Raw genomic sequence first — 21,486 nt, 5'->3', positions numbered from 1 at the left:
AAACGAGAGCGACAGAGAAAGGGAGGGAGAGAAATATATAGAATTTATAATACTTCAGAGAAAACGCGCTATATAAAATTTGTTTCAATTAGGGATAATTTTATAGGCAAATATTTGAGTTATATTTTACAGTTGCGTTTTTTAATGTTGTATCTTTAAGATACATATTTCCATTTATTTAACTATAGATTATATTTTAAAGGTTTTCTTTTATAAATACATTTGAATTGTATTTTAAATTTTTTTATTATTTTTTTTCTTCAAAATAAATAATAATACAAATTAAGTAAAATTATTATATATTTTTTATTTAATTTTTATCAATTATTTATTTTTTATTGAATTTCATATTTTCTTCTTGTAATTTTTATCGCGTAAAATTGTTTTTTTTTTTTTTTTCATAAACAAAAACTTTTTATAGGTTTATCAGCTAGCGATAAATTATGTGAAGAAGATATCTTTAAATTTTATTTTTATTCGCAGATATGGATATATTTATCTATATATAATATACGTATAAATTTCAGTTCAATGAAATTGATTGAAGACATACATCAAAACTAATATTATTTTTATTATTTTTTTTATTAAGTTTTAAGCGCTCAAATATGTTTTTTTTTTTATAAAGACGTCGCTTTAAATATTTTAGCTTTAAGAACTTTGTTTTCAATTTATATTTTTCAATTTCTAAAAAGCATTTCATAAGAATTTCTAAAAAAAATTCAGAGTTGAAATGGGAAACCCTTGAAATGTGCTCAAACAAAGCTGAAAAGCTTCGAAATTTTGTCGCTTTCAATGCTTTTGCCATTTGCGAATGAGAATTCGATTGTTGCTTAATGATCATTATTGAGTCGTTGCTGTAGTGCGCCACAGTTGTTAAAAGTAAAAGTTCAATTTGCAGCTTGTTGCAAGTTGCGCGCTGCAAGTTGCCCAAGCGACGCTAGACGAACACAAAACTCAACGTTGCGGTGGCCGCCAGCCAAAAAGTAGTCATAAAATATATCAAATATATATATATATGTATATATATATTGCACAGATATCTATAGAAATCGAGACAGAACTTTTACCCTACCTGAACTAATTCATTTCATATTTCTGCAACAGAAAAGTTTTTGTAGCAACAGCCAAAAAAAGAAGAAAAATGAGAGAAGGAAAAAGTAGAAAATCAACCCAAACAATGCGGCTGATTGAAAACTTTTTTAATTGATTTTCGTAAAAGTTCTCTACCCACTCACCCTCTGTCTTTCTCTCTTCCTCCACAGCAGTTGTGGCCGCCAAGTGCTGCTCCGAATCAAAGTCAGCTCAATCTTTTAGAGCCAGCTCCAATGGGCAATGCACATGGTCAGAATCGGGCGGCAGGCAGCAGCAGCTCGCCGCAGGCAACGGGCAGTTTTCTACGCCTGGCAGCGGGTGGGCGGCACGGTCCTGGTTGCATGCCACCTTTGGCGGCGCTGGAGGACAGACGCAACAGCAGCAGCAACAGCAGCCATCAGCAGGCGCGAGTTTTTAGCCGTTATGTCAAGCAGAAACGAGATGTATTCCTGCAGGCAACTCCGCCGGTGTCGCCCACGTCGCTGCCCGCCTCACCGCTAGCGGACTGGACTCCGCCGGATGTGGGCCACGGACAATTGAATGCCAGTGCCGAACAAATGGATTTTCGTAAGTCAATTTCAAAGTTCACCAACAATATTTGTTCAGTTTTTTGTTTTTGCTTTTGATTGTTATTACTCGACTTATTCTTCTTCTTCTCCCCTTTTTTATCGCTGTCCAAATTCAGTTTGTCCGCAAATTTTATTTCAATTTTTTTACTTTTTTGTGTTCCTGTTTCAATCGCCAAACCAAGCAAATCAGGGCCGTTGGAATACCCGCACCTAAGGCTGGAAAGCGTATAACAGTTTAGCCTTAAGCAATGCAGCACTTGCTATAAGTATAACAGAGTGTATTGGTATACAAGCTGATCTTTGCTTATTATTAACACAACTGATGTCATTGTCATTGTCATTGTCATTGTCATTGTCATTGTCATTGTCATTGTCATTGTCATTGTCATTGTCATTGTCATTGTCATTGTCATTGTCATTGTCATTGTCATTGTCATTGTCATTGTCATTGTCATTGTCATTGTCATTGTCATTGTCATTGTCATTGTCATTGTCATTGTCATTGTCATTGTCATTGTCATTGTCATTGTCATTGTCATTGTCATTGTCATTGCCATTGCCATTGTCATTGTCATTGTCATTGTCATTGTCATTGTCATTGTCATTGTCATTGTCATTGTCATTGTCATTGTCATTGTCATTGTCATTGTCATTGTCTTTGTCATTGTCATTGTCATTGTCATTGTCATTGTCATCAGACAACTGTTGCTTGAAGTAATATTCTTAACATTGTCATCACTTCTAGGCATATCATAGTCGATATCTCGCCTATTTCTTGTTGTATTATTACTTAGTTCAGTATGCCAAATACTTCATATTTTTGCATTGTTTTCATTTTGAACTTTTGCTGACTTTTGTTTTATTACACAGTTCGCTTGGAAGCCTGCAGCTCACACTAAATCCGTGCAGTTCTCTGTAACTAGTATCGCTCTCTCTTTCTCACTCTCTCTCTCTCTATCTCTGTTCCTCACAGTCGCTCTATCTCCTTCGCATTCTCAGCCCGTCGACTTATTGCAATTTAAGCGTAGTTTAAATAAGAATTTTCGTGCAAGTTTTTCGAAAATAGAAAAAAGAATGAGGAACAAGGCCCGAAACTTTTCATTGAAGTTTTATGAAATTTTGTGCACTTTCTTTTTATTTCCTTGTTCATCCCAGATATATCCCATTCTCTACAGCCTGAATATCCCGCCATCTGGCAATCCGCTTTTGTTGTTTCGCCTGCGCTCTTGACTGTTAGAAATTTCTCTGAGCTTTACTTTTCCGCTGGCGTTGTTTGTTTCTGCCCTGGCTTACAGTAGTTGTGTATCCACATATCTCCCCTCTCTCTCTCATACACACACACACACACTCACTACGTCTCTCTTGAGAAACTTTCGAGTTCCCTACAGCCTGTTGGCACTCGTAACTTATTGGCATTTTGGCTGGCAAAAATAATATCTTTACTTGCGTCCGCCTCTCGCCCAACCAAGCCAAAGTGAAATCAAAAATTTATAGATTTTAGTTATTCATGTGAAATCTTTAAGAGATGCTGACTTTAAAAAAAAAACACATATATCATATATGTAAGAAAATAACTGCAAAATATATGAGTATGACTTTTGACTCCGCACTACAAAGCGGGCCACGTTCTCAATCATATCACACACACACACACACATACAGAGAGCGCGCAGCGACCCACTTCAAAAAGTCGACTGTCTATTAAGAAGAAGCAGAAATAAAAACGCGCTGACTTAAAAAAAGAAGTAGTAGAAGTGGAAGAAGCTGCAAACTGTTCTAGCGCCCCGCATCCTGCGAGGGGCTACAAACAAATTGAAATATGAGCGAAACGCATTGAGTTAATATCCTTATTGAGACGACGTTCTAATGCCCTAATTGAGTGTGGGTTGCGTAGTCTAAACGACTCTTTGCCGCAGCAGTAAAACTAGAAAAAAATGAAATTTTCTCACACGAAACTAGATTTAACTAGAATTTTAAGGTTGAATTAGGTATTTTAGATTATAAATTCATTTGTATTTATTGTATGTATATAGCATAATATATATTAATAGTTTTAGAAATTCAATTAATTGAATCACAAAGTGGCCCTAAATATATTTAACTTTTAATCAACAAATTTTAAGAATTTTTAATTAAATCTTTTTGAAACTTGTTTGTATTTTTCAAAATTCTTAAAACATTTCCCATAATATTTTTAGCATTTTTTCCACAAAAATTTACTTAATATTTTATAAAATTCTTGATTAAAATAGTGCTAAAATATTTTGTAGACTTTCTTAATATGCAATAATAATTTTAAGAATTTTTAAAAATTTTCTGAAATATTTTTAAGAATTCTTTATTGATAATTAGCTTAAATATTTTTCAAAATTCCTATCAAAAATATTCTAAGCATTTCATTTCAGTTTCCATTAATATTTTCCTATGAAATCCTAAATATTTTTTGAAGTTTTTATTAATATCTATAAAATTTCAAGCATTTCTTCAACCAAACTTTGCAGAAATGTCTTTAAGAATTTTTATAAATTATAAAATTATTATAAAAATGTATTTTATAAAAAGCAAAGCAAAGCAAAATGAAAAGATTTTATTTGATATATGAGTTGATCTTATATAGTTTTTAATATTGTACTATTAGAAACTATTTAGACTAGACAGAAATGATAGAAATGGGCCCAATATTAGATATATTTTCTTGATTCTTTTGCTCGTCATTCCTCATTCAGCAATAGTAATAGTAAGCCAGTTCATTTTAAATGTTTAGAGAATCAGCTCTATTCCTTAGAACTGTATCCTGTAACTTGCTATTCTATTTTTACACAGAATCATATGGAAGCATCTTTATTCTTCCCTATTATTCTATCTAGAATTAATAGTTTTTCCTTATTAAATCAAAAAAATGCAAGGGCATGAAGATAGCTTCTTGCCCTGTCAAAACATATTTCTTATAGATAGAAAATCATAAGAAAATTGTTCTTGCAACTGCGACGTGACTAGATACTGACCATAGTCAAGCCCCATGCCGAGTGTAGGGTATAGAAATTGACGCCAAAAGAGCTGGTGGAGCATGCTGTGGCGCTGCTTTTGGCTGTTTACAAAGACGCGTTTCCAGCTGGAGAGAAAAGCTGGCAGATCGCGGGAATTTGGAGAGGCTGCGGGTCGAGTGGGCGGTTAAGTGGGTGGGGGTGGGTGCGGCGGCTGTCTATATCAAAAAGCAATTGAAAGGCGGCTGCATGGCTGCCATTGCAGCGACTCCAAAGTCCAAAATCAAATCAACGAAAAATTCTAAACGTGCCAAGGCGCGAGAGAGTGAGAGAGGGAGTAGAGGGGGCAGACAGAGAGCTGCTATCAAAAATTCCCTTTTTAGCGTGAGATAGCTGAGCTGCCACGCCCACACAGACAGTGCCCACCCTACCCCCTGTGACGTGCCGCATTCATTTCACATACACACAACAAAAATTCGCTTCGTTTTGCTTTCTTTTTTTCGGGAGCCTCTTTCAATGCATAAATTCATAATTCATATGGGCCCCAAGCACAACTCAGCAGCAAGCCGCCTCCATTTGCAAAAATATAAAAAGCAGCTCAGAGGAGGGCCAAGAGAGAGAGGGGCAGCCAGCCTGGCGGGGCGATTGGGAGGTCGAAATGCGTTCGCGGCTTAGTTTTGGGCGCCAACTGCAACCAAAACAACAACAACAACAACAACTGACGACGTGCTCAATTAAGAGCCTATACACACACCAACACACACAGCTTGCACACACACACACACCTACACACTTTGTGCTGCATATAAAAAAGTTGGGGCTGCCACGTGGCGGGCCGCTAATATTTATGGCAATTAGTTTTAATAGTTTTCCTTGTAAACTTCTAACACTCCACGTTGTTTCTATCTCCCTCTCCCTCTCTCTCACTCTGCCTGCTCGTTACGGAGTTTTAACAACGGTTTAATGTTGTTAACAATAATTGTTTGTGTGTGTTATGGAATTTAATTTCAAACAACTATTTCGCAAGGGTTTTCATCCTACAAAACTTTTAGGGGCAATTTTGATAGAAATTTGCGAAACTTATTTTTGGGTATATGAATAACTTACAAAGATGCTGGTTACAATGAGGATATTTAGGATAAGCATAATGAAAATAAAATGGCTAAGACGTTGTGATAAGGATAATGGTATATATAGGCATCATCATAAGAAAAATTGCACTGACAATGACAATGTGAACGCTAATGAAAATGCCAATGCCAACACCAATGCTAATGCTAATGCTAATGCTAATGCTAATACTAATGCTAATGCTAATGCCCCTGCTAATGCTAATGTCAATACTAGCGCCATCTTCCCCATCAGTCATTTAACGTTTTTGCTTCCAGAAGTATATATAAAATTAGCAGTCCTAAAAATGTCCTATTTTATTTAAATTTTCCATTCTCAATGCTTTTCATAAGCTCCCTAAAAGTATGCAACTAATACGTTGCCAGCTTTGCAACGAAATTTCAAACCTAACGTCTAAAAGTATGCAACGCTGATCCTCTACAGCTTTTATTAAAAAACACTACATTAAAATTAGAGAATTTAGATTTTAGAATTTAGATTTTAACAAAAACATTAGTTAATTAAACAGAAAAGTTATTTTATTCATTTCGAGGTATTTATGTGCAGTTAAAGGAAGCAACCGAACCAGATCACACTATGAACATGAGCATGACTCTAATTTAAGCTCGCTCCCTTCTCACGGCTTTTCACGCCTTCCCATGTCCTCTCCTGTTTTTATGCTATTTGCAACGCAAGCAGCGCTTCCCGTTTATTGAAATTATAACAGGTTATAACACTTAGTACAATTTATTAATTTATATATTGATTCCAGTTGCTTTTGTTTGCTTTGAAGCCCTTTGTTCATTTTGTGCACCGTTTAAATTACAGCTTTAAGCCGCCAACAACAAGCCCCCGGAATTGCTCTCACGCTCGCGGGCTTTCGCTCTCACGCGTTCTCAGCCTCGACTTCCAGGCTACGCTCACATGTGCTGGCCCCTATAAACCAGTTGCTCTTGTTGTTGTTAGTTACGCTTTGCACTTGGTGCCGCGCAGATCGTTCAAGTTGAAGTTGCCGTCGTTATCGCCGTCGTTGTTGCATTCGCCGTTGTTGTTGTCGCCGCGGCTAATTGGAAAAATGTGTGTATGAAAAGTGAAAAGTTGTGTTAGAATCGACGCGTAAAGTTTTTTTTGCAAAAACAAACGAAAATTGATACCTAAACGCGAAAAGAAGAAGGCGAGAAGAAGAGTTAGTGATAAATGGAACAGTTTACCTTTTACAGTTGTTTGTTTATGTCTTTGTTTTGCTAAACATATTAAACAACGAATTTGTTGGACAACAACAAAATACAAATGAAATGAAAGAAAAGTGACGCCGCTTTTGGCATTCCCGTGCCCATTCCCGAAACTTCCCGCTTCCCCGCCTACCCGCTCGTTTCGCCCGCTGAGCCATAACCAAAAACCAGTTTTCGGGCTGGGTCCCTCGTTTTTTGTTTTGTTTTTGTTTGCTTTACTTTTTTGGTTTTTCTTTCTGCTTATTTGTCATTATGTTTAACCTTTCGCTTTTGAGTTCATTTTCCATATGGATTTTCATAAATCTTTCTGCGTTATGGTTTACAGTTTACGTTTTGTTTGGCCTATTCCAATGAGAGCACGCACTCTCTGCTCTCAATCCCTCGCTCTCTCAGTCTCTCTTGTGCCGCCTTCCAGTGGTGCTTTGTTTTAATTTACTTTTATTTATTTGTTATATTTTACACATGTCGCGGTTTTCTCAATGAGCCGCAAGCCATAAATCAACGGAATTTTATTTCTCTGTACATATTTATACATATATATTTATTTTTGCTATTTCAATTGAAATATTTTTGGGCACTTAGCTCATCGCACTTCTGTCTCCATCTCTCTATCTCTTTGTCTTTTACTTCTTCTTCCTCTTCTGTGCTGCCAGATGACGTCGTCAGCCTGGACTACAACAGCGATTCTGCTGAGTTTCACAACTGCAGCAGCGACGATTGCTGCTATGCATCGACCAACACATTGACGCAGCCAGCAGAACAGTCAGCGTCACAGTCAGCGCCGCAGCAGCAGCAGCAGCAGCGACTGCACTCCCTTTCCATGACTTCTTCTACATCTGCTTCTACTTCTTCATCTTCCAGCAATGATTCTGATTCGCTCTTTGGTAACTAAGCACATATGAGACTTAATTCTTATTTGACTTGCACATGTTTGCTAAGAGAATCTGTCATATTAGAATTGTTGTGCTGTACTCAACAGTTACTAATACGATTTTTTAATTGGAGTATCTTTACTTATACGAATTTTACTTCTAATTGAATCAACATATTGAAAAACAATCGACAAATTGTTGAAGTCAAAACATTTACATTTAGTAAGCCCATTCGAATAAGATCTAAAGAGTGGTCAATAATTGAATTCCTATAAGAATAAGTGTGACTATAAATGGATACTTCTTGTTAATGCAACTGTCTTAAAAGAATCTTATGCGAATTCAAATTGGAAGTACTTCAACCGTTGCCTTTATGTATTTCAGCCAAATTCAAATTAAACGTTCATCTTATCGGTATCTAAATAATATATATATTTGCTAATTGATTTTAGATCTGAACAATAAGGACTTGCTTGAGCTGAAGCGTCGCTGTCGTGCTGATAAGATCGCCAATTTGAGCTTGAGTCGCATCACATACTTGAGCATCGCTCATGAGTTGGAGCCAGAGACTGAGCAGGCGCTCGAAGCGGAGCTGTTGCATACGGAGCTATTGATTACGCCGGAGAGCTCGCCGGATGAGCGGATGGCATTGCAGCTGGGAAAAAAGCTCGCTCAGGTGCTGGGCAGCAGTTCAGCCTCCCCCACGCCACCAGCCCAACTTGGCGAGGCCAATATGATGCCAGTGGGCGTGGCAACGGGATCTGTTACGATTGCCACGCCTCGGGTCGACTCCCCTCTGGGCAATGGGGGCGACCTCTTTAACATATCCAAGGCTAAGAAAGTGGAACTGCAGAATCTATCGTCACGTTTCACAGCCGCCGTCAATCCGGCCACACCGCCCACAAATCTAACGGATGTGGGCGTGGCAGCGACAGGTGAGTTCCCTTTTGCCCTTCGCGCATTTATTTGCTCATTTCACATTCCGGGACGAGGGCTGACGGCATTTAAAGTCACGTGAGGGTCGCCCCTGCTCCGCTTTTCCCTATTACAAACGCATTAGCCGAGGTGGGCGCACGGGCACTGCGGAATGGCGGTACTGGGGGCGTGGCTGATACCAGAGTTTGTGCCTTTAGGCGATATGCGGGAATTATTCAAATTCCCACTCGGCCACCCACTCGCAAATCAAACGAAACGCGCGGCATAAAACACGAATCTTCCTGTTTGCCCTCTTCTTCTTCTTGTTGCTGTTGTTGTTCGGGAGCACTTGAAGCGCCATGTGTATGCTCAAGTGTGTGGCCCTTGTGTCCGAAAATAACAACAAAATGAAAAAAAAATTGAAAATGAAAATGAGAATAACTAAAAGCCTTGTCCCTTTCGATACGCTGTCCAAAGAGTGAATAATAAGAGTATATTGGCTTCTAAAATTTACTTGTAAAAAAAAATTAATTAAAAAGAATTTCTTAATGGCATCAGAACCTCGAGCGTCCCGCATGCCGGGCAGAGCACTCTCACTGAAAGCTACTTGCATCCGATCTATTTATAGCTTTCAGCTATAAATAGCTAATTGCGTCGTCAAGTCACAATTAAAAATGAAACAAATTATCTGTCAGCAGCTGGACTCGAACCAGGAACCCTACGCTTCTCAGGTCTAATCCTAGCGCTCAAGCTAAATAAAGCCTTTAGTTATAAATAAATAATTATTTCGTCAGTAAAAATAATGAAACAAATTAAATGTTCGCACCAGGACTCACAGGACGAACCACTGCTGTCATTCAGAGTCCTTCTCGGAAAGCTTATTTAAAAATAATTGCTCAATTAATAAGCAAATGTTTATGGTTGTTCCAGGAATCGAACCAGGAACCTCTTGCATGCCAAGCAGAGTTCTTATGTGAAAACAAGTTGCGTTTAAGCTAATTATAGCTTTCCTCTATAAATAAATAATTACTTTGTAAAAAAATCATAGGCAACACAAGATTCGAACCAGGAACTAATTCTTACTCCTTCTCTCTAAGCTCTTAATACACATGCATAGCAGCTCAACTGCCTTGCAGAGCTTTTGCCCAAAAGCTACTTTTCGTAAGAAAAAGCTTTTGAATGAAAAGCCTAAAATTAATTATTTCAATATTTAATTTTGTATTCTTTAAATATTGATATTATTTTTTTGAATTTTCTTTTTAATACTAACTAAATGAAATTTCCATTTTTATATAATTTAAATATTTGCTTAACAGAGCATTGCTCAGTCGCTCACACTCGAGCACATTTTTTCTGCTTGTTTTCTCTTGGTCTGGGCTCAACGCCAATTCCAAAGGTAAACATCAGCATCTACGCGAAGTGCTGGTCAAACTTTAAGGTTTGAGAAGCAGAAACTTAGAGCCCAAAGGTTGAACCGAAATATAATTGAAAATTGAGTTTTTTCTGTGAAATAGATCGAATAGATAAATAGGTAGAAAAGGTAAATTTATTTTAATATAAATTTAATGTGGGGAAGGTAGAAAACAGGTAAACATAAATGCGTAATAGCTAAAAATTCTTAATAGTAATATTTCAAAAAAATATTAAAATTAATATATTAAAAAATATATAAATAAAGAAAACAGAAAAATATAAAAATAAACCAAAAATATATTTATATTAAAGGTTAATAAAAACAAATATTTATACATATATTTCATTTAAAATCTTATATCTCCTTATAAACTTTTTAACTTTGTGCTCAAAATTTCCTTTAGAATTATTAAGAAGATGTAACAAATAGATCCCCACTTCATATCTGAAGATTATTTTATACAAAAATATGTTAATTTTTCTTTTTGTTTCGCTGACTTTTCTGCAATTTACAAACTTTTATTGAATTTTATTTCGGTTTCATTGATTTTAATTATAATTTCTAATTGACAATACGTGCTCTATAGCTTGCAAGAATTCTATATACTTCCCTACATTGCCTCTTTTATAACTTTCTTTAATTGCGCCTCCTCAAAAATAAAGTCAACCCATTTTTACTCTCGCGGCTATTTGAATAAAAATTTGTTTCAAGTTTTTTAATTAACTCGTGTCGCTTCGCCTTCTCCTTTTTTTTGTACTTTTCGGCCTGTTCTAGAAGCCTAACTCTATTGTTTTTTATTTTTTATGTTTTGTAACTGATGCGATCTGTGTGGCGCATAAAAAATACGCGCTTAAAGGAAATATAAATATAAAAAGTTCAAATTAAAACAAAAAAAAAGAGCAAATAAAGTGGTGAAAGTTATACACTCTAGTTTTATAAAGAGCTCAGCTGAGAGTTTTATATATTGTAAACATTTTTTACACTACTATTTTCATGCATGACAAAAATTTGTTAATTTTAATCAAGCTGTTCATTTTCAGTTAATTCTTTTGTCCAACCCATCTGAACATATTTATTTAAAGTAATTTGGAATAGAGTAGCGCGCAAGGGAAAGGCTTTATGATATCATTAGAACATTCTATACTTAAATTAATTTCATTGAGCGATTCTTTTAATGGAAATTAAATTCTTAGTCATCTAATGTAGAATTTGATGAAATCACGAATATCTATAATATCTAGAAAAACGGAGACTCGTCTTTAAGCAATTATTTTATTATCTTGAGTTATAATAATCACATGAAAAATATATAAAAAGCGAAAAAAGTGTGTCAAAGCAAGAAAACCATGCTAACAAGATTCTTACCTATATATGCTATATATTATATAATAAATATGGCTTGATCGAAAGAGTTTGTTGTCCTTTACCCATAATATATATTTACCTTATAAGGTCTGCCACACTTTCTTCTGTCATATTCACAAATATAAAATCGGATCTCACTCCACTTTATACTGTATCAATTTCAATTACTCTTAATATTTGATGTATATAATATATATAATTTATAGACATGATGATGTCTTATACAAAGTTCAGCTCTGTTACAAGCTTGATAACAAAATGACTTCAGTCTCTGTGGGAAAGGGTATGCGAAAGTAATTATTGGCACATTTATGCAAAGGCTCGCGCTCGTGCTGTGCTCGCACATGATATTTTAAATACATTAATATATATATACTCCCATATATATATATATATATATATATATAATTGCGAGCTAAAATGTATATATAAAATCCGCAACATACCCTTAAGTTGTAACTCCAATCCCCCACTCCCACCCCCCACTGCCCCTTTTGCCTCTAATGCCCGTCTAATTGCGCGTCCGTCGCTTGGCTAACAAACAGAGTCCAAACAAAACAAGTAAAAAGTGCGACAGACGAGCTGCAACGACTGCGCAATGCTCGTTCGCTGCACTTGAAAAAATAAATTATTGATAAGAATTATAAATATTTTGGGATTTAGATTAAGATGTAGAAAGATCCAGCTGCTACAAGCTCAAAAAAATATATATTTATATATATATATATATATATATATATATGTAAAGGCTTTGGTTTCTTTAAATTCATTACGCCTCCAAGAGACGCACATAGATCATTTTTGAGTTATTTATTGCAAACATAGTCTACCAGTCTATCAGACAAAGTTTCACTTGAGTATTATTCAAGTCTCTAACAAGTCGCAAAGTACACACAAAATCAATATACTCCCTTCTGAATGCGAACGGGCATAAGAAAGTTGGGCGGCGCTGAGTGAAAGGGGAGGCGTGGCGGTATATTGTGACCCAGCACGCCAAAAACATTTGTAAAAAACTTAAAAATTGCAAACACGTCTTCATTGTTTACAAAATGTCGGCCGGAAACAGGGAAAACTGGGAAAACACGGCCAACGGGAAAAACGGGGAAAATGGGAGACCATTTTCGATTCCCCAAAAAAAATATGAGAAAAATAAAGTTTAAATTTTAATTAAATCATGTTGTACGAAATGATCCACGTGGGAGCAATGGCCCAACTGGGCGGGGTGGGTGAGGGGGCGTGGCAGCCACTTGGGCTTACAGTCAATGATGATGGCCGCGATAAGCGCTCCACTGGGTGTACTCCGAGCTTTAGCCACTGCCACGACTAAGACTCATCGAGGACTCCCACTGAACTCCTCGTGGACATCAGGCAGAACAAGAGATTTAATAACGCGTTTCCTTATATAAATATAAATATCATAAAAATTGGATGGTGCGCCTCTTAAATTATATAATTTGCTCACGATTTGCTCGTAAAGCGATTACTGAAGATATTTTTATATAAATTTTAGGAGCAACTCTTAATGGAGCTTATTTGAACGTTAACTGCGAAGCTTTTCAATATTTGAAGTAGAATAAAATAGCAAAAGGGAATGAAAGCTGAACAGTGAAAGTGAAACAATAAAGTGCAGCATTGAAATGAAACACTACAGTGGAACACTGGAATGAAACATAGAAATGAAACATTTAAAATGAAACATTGAAATGAAAAACTTAAATGAAACTTTGAAATTAAACACAAAACTGAAATACTAAAGAGAAACTCTGAAATGAAACACTAAGTGAAACTCTGAAATGAAACACTAAAGTGAAAATACTAAAGAGATACTCTGAATTGAAATACTAAATTGAAACTATGAAATGAAACACTAAAATGAAACACTGAAATAAAACTCTGAAATGAAACTCTGAATTGAAACACTAAAGTGAAAATCTTAACTGAAACACGATAGTGAAACTCTGAAATGAAACTCTAAAATGAAACTCTGAAATGAAACTGAAATAAAACATAGTGTAACTCTAAAATGAAACATATATGTGAAACACTGAAATGAAACACTAAAGTGGAGCACTGAAGTATTGCAGTAAAACCAATTTTCATATCATTCTATGGCTATGGCTATATCTTAATAGAAATAAGAATGGAATGCTTACACCTGGAGTATTCATGCTATTTTAATACTATTATAATATATATATTATAATATGTATATTCATTTGGTTGCTAAGTTTTTTCCGACTATTTTGATTGATAAATCACTAGATAGCCTTGCCCCCTGCGCAGCTTCTGTGCAACAATTCGAACTGCTAATGCAGCCAGCTTCACATAGTTCAGTGCGTTTCATTTGATTTGCAATCCGTTTCGTTTCAGCTGTAACAACTACACCGATACCAACTCCAACTTCGATTTCGACAGCGACTACTCCGCTGGAAACGCAATCAACTGTTATAATTTCGTTTAAATCATCTCAAACACCTGCCTCATCTCAACGCCCAGTCACGCCCCCTGACAGCAGTGCTGCTGGGGAGGGAGGTCAGCACGTAGATCAGGCTAGGCAGTTGGATGCTGATGCATCGACGCTGGTTCCGCCACCGCCTGGCTATGGCACACCCACAAATCCGCTGCTGTCGAGCAATGTGCTCAAGAAGGTGGCCAGCTTCTCGGTCGAGAGATCGTCGTCGACGGGCAGTAGCTGCAATAGCAGCTGCGCGCCTAGCGCTCAGTCGCCAGCGTTAGCCATGGCAGCGCCAGCGCCATCTGGCGACGAGAGGGAGACAACATTGACAGCCACGCAGCTGGAGCAGTCTCAGTCGCAGCAGAGCGTTGCTGCCGGCGCAGGGTCGCGACGCGGCTCATCTTTTGTGCCGGAAAAGTTAAGCTTCGCTGCATATGAAAAGTTCGAAGGTAAGTCTAGCAAAATATACATTTACCCCCTACCCCAACGTCTTCTCTACACAACTCAAGCGCAACCCGATTTATATATATATATATATATATATATATATATAAAATTTTGATGATTTTCGTGCGCTTTGCTGTTTGGCTTTTACGTTGAGCTTGGCAAATTTTTGCGCCACGTTTGATTGCGTTTCGTTGTTTGCCCAAAGTTAACAATTAGTTGCCCTCTCACTCACTCACTTCCACTCCGTAACCCCTTGAGACAACAGAAATCAGTTAACCAATCAGAAGACAATGCGCCACTTGACTGAATCATTAGTTGAGTTATTGTAACAAACGGTAAAAATAACAAACCATTACTGGCGCCATCTATGGGCGAGCGCCTCTACGAAATTTGTTTATCTGCTTTAATTTAACTTTAAAGTGCTCTTTAAAAGCTACTTTAAAATTTAATTATGCTAACTTTTTATAGCCTTTGCTTACATTAATGCTCTTGAGTTGTAATAAGTCGCAATTGCAATGAATTGTAAAGCATTTGTTGAATAAGTGCATTATACTTATTTTTATCAAATCAAAGGGCTCATTTTTGCCAAACAGTACGAAACATTTAAATAATATTCTTTAAAATGTTTTAATTGAAATTAAAAAAGAATAAAAAAGTTAATTTACCAACATCCTTCGAGCCGGATTTGAACCAGCGACCTATGGATTTCTACATATTGTATGACACTCTACAGTCCACCGCTCTACCAACTGAGCTATCGAAGGTGTATGAACATTGCGTCGCTAGATTGTCAATATAAGCGAAATGATTTTCTTGCTCATATTATTCTATGAATTTTAAATAACTTTTTATTGACTAACATCATTTGTCTCTTTCTCTGAGCTAAAAATAATGCATAATTCATTGATAAGCAATGTTATCAATGAAACAAAAGCCAGAAATTAATAATGAAATGAAATTTATAGAAATACAAATATATAAAAATGCAAATGCAAAATAAAAAGGCCATAATAAAATAAAAAAACAATTTATAAGCTTATAAAAAATAATAAATTAAAAATTTTTAAATATATAAAAACCAAAAAATAATTCCCTTATTGCATATGCCGTTCAATTTACTTTGAAATTCTGTCAAGAATTTGGCCGTAAGTTTTCGTTGTTGAGCTGCGGCTGACAGCGCCTATAACTTACGACTATGCAAATTCTTAGAGCAGCGCGCGCACGTTTTGCCCCTCGGGTATAACATTTTGTCCGCAGCCACGCCCACCTTGCTGATTGTCGCGTTTCTGATTAAAGTTTTCAAATGTTGTTGCATACTTTTTGGCGGCGCCGCTTTAAAATCGAATTGTCTGAGTTTGTTAGGCCTTGCAACAAATGGGCGTTTGTCACGCCCACATTTTGCCAGTAGTTGCCGCCATTTTTGTGGCCCGTTAGGCGCCAGTTTTTGTTGTGGCGCGTGTGGCACGCTAATTGGTTGCAAGTTGCTGGCCTGCTCCTGCGGCTCGTTGCTGCTGCAGCTTGCCACATCACGAGTCGCATCAACGTCTGCCGCAAATTAATGCAAACAAACATTTTAACGCCTCGCTGCACAAACAACAAAAGCGTTCCGGCTTTACCTCCGCCGCTGCCACAGCCGCTGCCTCCTATCTCGTTGCATTGGAATCCAACGCAATTTGCTGTCCTTCGCATCTTTGAGCTACCAACTACTTGCTCCTCGTGCAACTCCGATCTCCTCCTGCATGTCAGTTTGTCTGAAGTGGCCATCAATTCTTCCTTTGCTGTCGTTTTTGTCGCGGCCGCCGCCCCCCCAAAATCTGATTTATATGCCCGGCAACGTCACGTTTGCCACCAAAGGCAGCTGCCACTACCAGTGCTGCTGCAACTAGCGAATAGTGACTGCTACTCGCCTCCGCATCCGCAACCACATCCGCATCCGCGTCCGCATCGGTTGGTCCCTCAACAATGTTTGGGCAACGCGTAATGAAACAATATTTTGGTAGACGGATATAGCGCTCTCAAGTTGGCTGGTCTCGGCTTAAGCGAAGGATGGGCTAGAGATGCGGTTGCAACTGCTCGATAGATACCCTGTGAATGTGTGTATATATGAAAGGCATGCTGCAGATGCGTCAAAGCCAAGACAGAATATACGCAAATGAAAATGGTATTGATGAATATCAGCAATCGCTACAGCTAAGCTTATATAAAATATATCGATAACTATCGATATGTAGTTTTGCTGTACTTATTAGAATTGGTGACAGTATTTTTAATATTTCTTATCTTATATATATATATATATATATATATATATATATATCGATATATATCGATTCTTATAAAGTTCTTGATAGAGTTGGACATAGCAAAACTGTTGATAAACTTGTCGTGAGCAACTAATAAATTACCATTCCATTCAAATATCGATAACTTTTACTCTTGTTACATATCGATTTAACTTTTGATAGTAATTGGCTAAGAGAGCGGATCCTTTAACTGTGTAAATAGTTGTATAAAGCTTAAGCAATTATAAATTATCTTTAACGTAAAGTTTGCACATAAATCGATATATATCGATGACTAGTTTTGTTCCTTTTGTGCCACTTAAAGCATAGAAACAAATAGCTATGAGCTAAAGACCTTCTACAGGGTATCTATTAGTCGTGCTGCTGCATTGCATGCTGTTGCTCTTGCTCTTGCTCTTGCCAGTGCTTTGTGGTCTCCTGTGTGCAACGTTTCATTTTCAGCGCTTTGTTGTCCGTTGTTTGGGGCGAAAGTGTTTGGACTGTCTGCGTTCGCATCGCGACGTCAGCGACGCCGTTGCGCCGACGTCGACGCGTTTGTCCGTTGATGAATGCAGCGCATGCATGCGTGCAGCGTCACGGCTCCCCTACCAGCTGCAATCATGGCACGCCCCCTCCAACTAGCTGTCCACTTGGCTGGGACGAACGAAGCAGTTATGCAAATTTGTTGGGCAACGCTTTACGCGGTTTCATCAAAAGTTGCCAAATGCCGGCGACGACACATCTGCCCCATGGCAAAACCCCACCCTCTGGCCACTGAGGTCTACCTTGTGTAGAGCTGGCCGCAGGCAATGCCTCGTCTCGCCGCGTCGATCAATGGCGTCCGCTTATCAGCTTTGATTACATGAGCCTAATGATCAGTGTGCGGGTTTTCTAGGGTTTTGATGACGTTTTTGGCTTTGGATTTATTGCGTTCTGATTTCAGACACGACGTAAAATGAGTCTCGCATGGAACTAGTTTATAAGAGCTGGTTCAAATGTCTTATATAATTGTTACCAACAGTTTAATAGGAAAATATAATACTTTTCTAAATTACATTAAACTTAAGGCTACATTAAAATTAATCAAATGAACCAGTTCATTAAAGTAATACTTTTGTAATAATGCTGAGTACTGCACAAGTCTTTAATCTAAAAAATTATATAATAATTCATTCTAAACAACTTTAAAAATTAATCAAATGAACTTTTGAACTAGTTCAATAAAGGTAGTTCAAATTTTTAGCAATCGTAAAATTGCAAAATTTAAGATTTTTTTTCATTTAACATGAGAAATTTGATAACTAAAATTGAATTAGTTCACTAAAATTAGATCCTCTGATTAAAGCTCAGTATCAAAGATGTATTTTAGACTAAATAAGCTAAATGAACTGGTTTATTATATACGTTTTTTTAATAGATATATATTTGTTATGACAGGACATTTACTCTGAAAACATGATCTAAAATTGGCTAATCATTAATGAATAAAATGAATTAGCGCCTAAAAATGGTTCCAAATCAGTGCTTAACCATATCATGCTCGTTTGTCAAGGGCCCTATAAAGAGTTGGTTTTTCGCTTATCTCTGACAGGCTTTCTCTATTTCTCTTTCCCACCTTCTCCCTTTTCGAATCGACTAGCGCAGCAACTGGGCTGTTATATCAGTTGCGCCTGACTATCAGTTACAATGCGTTGACTTTCTTAGGCCTCATAATGACTAAACACTTCCAAGAGGGGGTGTTAACTGATTAATCAATATAGATTAATCAATAGTCAAAACATCGTAAACCATTTAGTTTAGAAAGAAGAAAGCTTCTCCAAATCATTCCGTTCTGTTGATTCCATTATCGAGTCAAGTTTTCTTAGATTAGCATTGACTTAATTTACGTGATATCAGAGTTCATTTGTGAATGAGTCAGTTCTATGAACGACTTCTGACGCACTTTCAAATTGAAGTCTGGGCGAAATTGGAAATCAATAACAGAAATGACCCATAAATTTAGGCACATGATTCAATGGTTAATAGAATTAAGTAGACTAACAAAATACCCTGTACCTAAAAACATATTTAAAAATCAAGGATTTCGCTAAAATCGATATTTATCGATCTCGCCTAATTTTACTAAGTTATAAATATATATAAAATATATGTCTGAATTGAGATCTGCTCTGAAAACTTGTGAATCGAACTTATCTACTTGCATAACTTAATTCATTCTATCAATCGATATATATCGATCTTTATGGAAATATGACTATAGCTTAAATGAATATTAATTTTAATTTTAAGCTTTTAATATGAGAAAAAGAATCTTATTTACTGCTCGTAAAACTAGATTTTAATCGACTTTTCAAAATTACAGGGTATATGCTTAAGAAAAAAGTACCATACTTGCAGTGGCTGCTATCAGACCATGACTGATAAGCAAACGACCTTGCCAGGGCGTTCGGGAACTGCACTTCTCTAGCTGCTCGTGGCTAGAGCTACATTGAAATATAGGTATAGCTATAGGCTCCACACAGCTGGCACTTATCAACGAAAACAAACCGAAAGTCGAGCGTTGACTCGTACAACTTGTTGTTGATAATATTTGATAAGTGTCGACACTTTTAATTTTGTCCGTGCGAAAAGTAGTGAATGACTAAATTGCGAGCAACAGTCAACAACGCGCTTTAGTTGCAAATAGTTCCGAGTTCGAGTGTTTCCCTCTCAGCATAAATATGTCCAGCAGCCCCGGCATAAAGCTGGACCTGAGCAACGTCTGGTGTCCGCTGCTAGCCAGACATGCTCCACAGTTTGAGCAGCAGCAGCCGCCACCGGAGCATCACGTGCCAATTAGTGTGCCAGATTGTGGCATTATGTGGCATCAGCCGGATGAAGAAGCTTTCGACGTTGCCCAGTCAGCGCCCGCACATTATCTTCAGCTAATGTCAATGGCGGGCAAACGCGTGCAGCTCGCACGCTCTAAGCCGCAGCCAACACCTGATGTCGCCCTCTGTTGGCCAGCAGAGGCAGCAGCATCATCCGCCGCTAAGGCGTCGGCTCCCTGTCGCCCTCGTGCGCTTAGCATTAGCGTTCACATTGTCAGCGTTCGGTTTGACCCACACGCGCTTTGTCCACAGCTGGCAGTGGCCATTGCCAATGTGCCCCTGCCCCTTCCAGTTCCAGTTCCAGTTCCAGCTCCCGCTCACGTTAACGTTCCCGTTCCCGTTCCTAATAGCGCACTCGCTTCAACAACACGCGCTTACAGACAGCGTAAGTTTTATTTGTTATACACTAAACAACACAGTTGAGGTATTTCACTTGGACTGCAGAGTATGAGCTTAGAGCAGGAATAGGAGTTCGAGATAAGAATCATCTATATACGACTCTTAGGTTCTTAGGTAATCAAAGCAATTATTCATTTCATATTTCTTTTCTGCGTCAAAACTTAGTCAAAAGTTGATTCATTTTTGTGACTATACGAAGCGAATTGTCATTTATAAAATGCTTATCGATTTTACTGGTGAAAATTTTATCAATTTATAGTGCTCTACATTTTCATTAGAAAATTGAGAATTCAATTTAAATTAATTAATTAATTAATTAATTAATTAAATTAATTATTTACCAATTTTAAAATAGTATTGAAAAGAAGATTGTCCTAAAAATGTTTAAAAAAATGTTAAAAAAAATATAATGGAAATATTTTATTTAAAAAATAAATATATTTCTTTATAATAGAATATATTGAAAACCATATTGAAACATTAGAGGAATATAGAAAATATCTTAAAGCTTGTAGAATAATGCTTAATGCTTGTAGCATATTATATATGATATCTACCAGAAATAAATATATATATATAATCGATCAGCTGACTGAGGGGTGCTATCAATCAACTGATTGAAGCTGTCAATAAGGATTCAAGTGGCTGCCAGTGCTAAGCGAAAACTAAATACAAACTAATATTCACATCTAACGGTATATATAAACAGCTGTTTAATAACGAACGGCAGAGTATTCGCTCACATGGACTATCTTATCTAATCTTGGCTTAGTTAATTTTGTTTCCTTGGCCATTTCTTTGGACAACACTTAAATTTATTTATGCCTAATATTTTTGGTAGCCAACACGTCTGCAACAGCCACCCAAACACACACGCACACACCCACACCCTCCTCTAGAGCTGTTTCTTTTCCTTTTTTCGACTTTTTCTGCTAACGCACACACGCATAAATCATTGTGTCTCGGCCTCAACATGGGGCTGCGAGCCGCAGCTGTGCGCAAAGTTTACATGTAGAGCCCCCTGCCCCAGCGCCTGCCCCTGCTTATCTGTGAAAGTGCGCACAATAGACCGAGTCAAGACTTTGACTCCCACAAATTTCGAGCTTAATCAGTTTGTATTAAATTATTTTGTGCAACATTGAAAATATATGTATATAAAATAGATAAAGCAAACAGGTAAATAATACCTGTGTGATGGAGCTGCCCAATTAAAGCCAATCAATTTTTACTAGACTTACAAAGTCTGCTGCTGCTAGCAGATTACTTCTAGACTCTAGACTACTAGACTCCTCACAAATGAGCTCTGTTCACTTATCAAGATCTTTGTTGTCGAATCGCTTAAACTTGTTTTTCAGTTTCTGATTCTTCAATCAAATGTTGACGTTCATATTGAAGTCAACATTTTGAAACATAACAATTCGAAATGTTGATACGTTGAGTGTTCATTCCAGACTGTTTTCGATTTAGCTAAATTCTT

At 37.1% G+C, this 21,486-nt stretch overlaps 1 protein-coding gene and 1 non-coding gene across 4 annotated transcripts in view; one reads left to right on the top strand and one right to left on the bottom strand.

Moving 5' to 3' along the window:
- The window catches only part of LOC111602169 (protein cappuccino), a 41,469-nt gene that overhangs the window by 12,245 nt on the left and 7,738 nt on the right, over positions 1 to 21,486 (top strand). The window contains exons 2-4 of one of the 3 annotated variants that reach the window (XM_023319127.2): positions 1,269 to 1,662; positions 8,315 to 8,797; positions 13,927 to 14,460. In XM_023319127.2, coding sequence (XP_023174895.2) covers positions 1,269 to 1,662; positions 8,315 to 8,797; positions 13,927 to 14,460 — 1,411 coding nt within the window. Of the gene's footprint in view, positions 1 to 1,265; positions 1,663 to 8,314; positions 8,798 to 13,926; positions 14,461 to 19,427; positions 19,996 to 21,486 lie in introns of those variants that run through there. The other 2 variants (XM_023319128.2, XM_023319129.2) reach the window with 2 other exon arrangements.
- Trnay-gua lies at positions 15,129 to 15,222 on the bottom strand. The gene is made up of 2 exons: positions 15,186 to 15,222; positions 15,129 to 15,164 (listed from the first exon to the last, which is right to left on the bottom strand). It is a non-coding gene; the product is annotated as a tRNA-Tyr (tRNA).

This window comes from Drosophila hydei, unplaced genomic scaffold, assembly GCF_003285905.1.
Source record: "Drosophila hydei strain 15085-1641.00,03,60 unplaced genomic scaffold, DhydRS2 tig00000172-arrow-pilon, whole genome shotgun sequence".
Taxonomy (NCBI): domain Eukaryota; kingdom Metazoa; phylum Arthropoda; class Insecta; order Diptera; family Drosophilidae; genus Drosophila; species Drosophila hydei.
The sequence above is the reverse complement of the archived record's forward strand: the minus strand, read 5'-3'. Positions and strand labels throughout refer to the sequence as shown.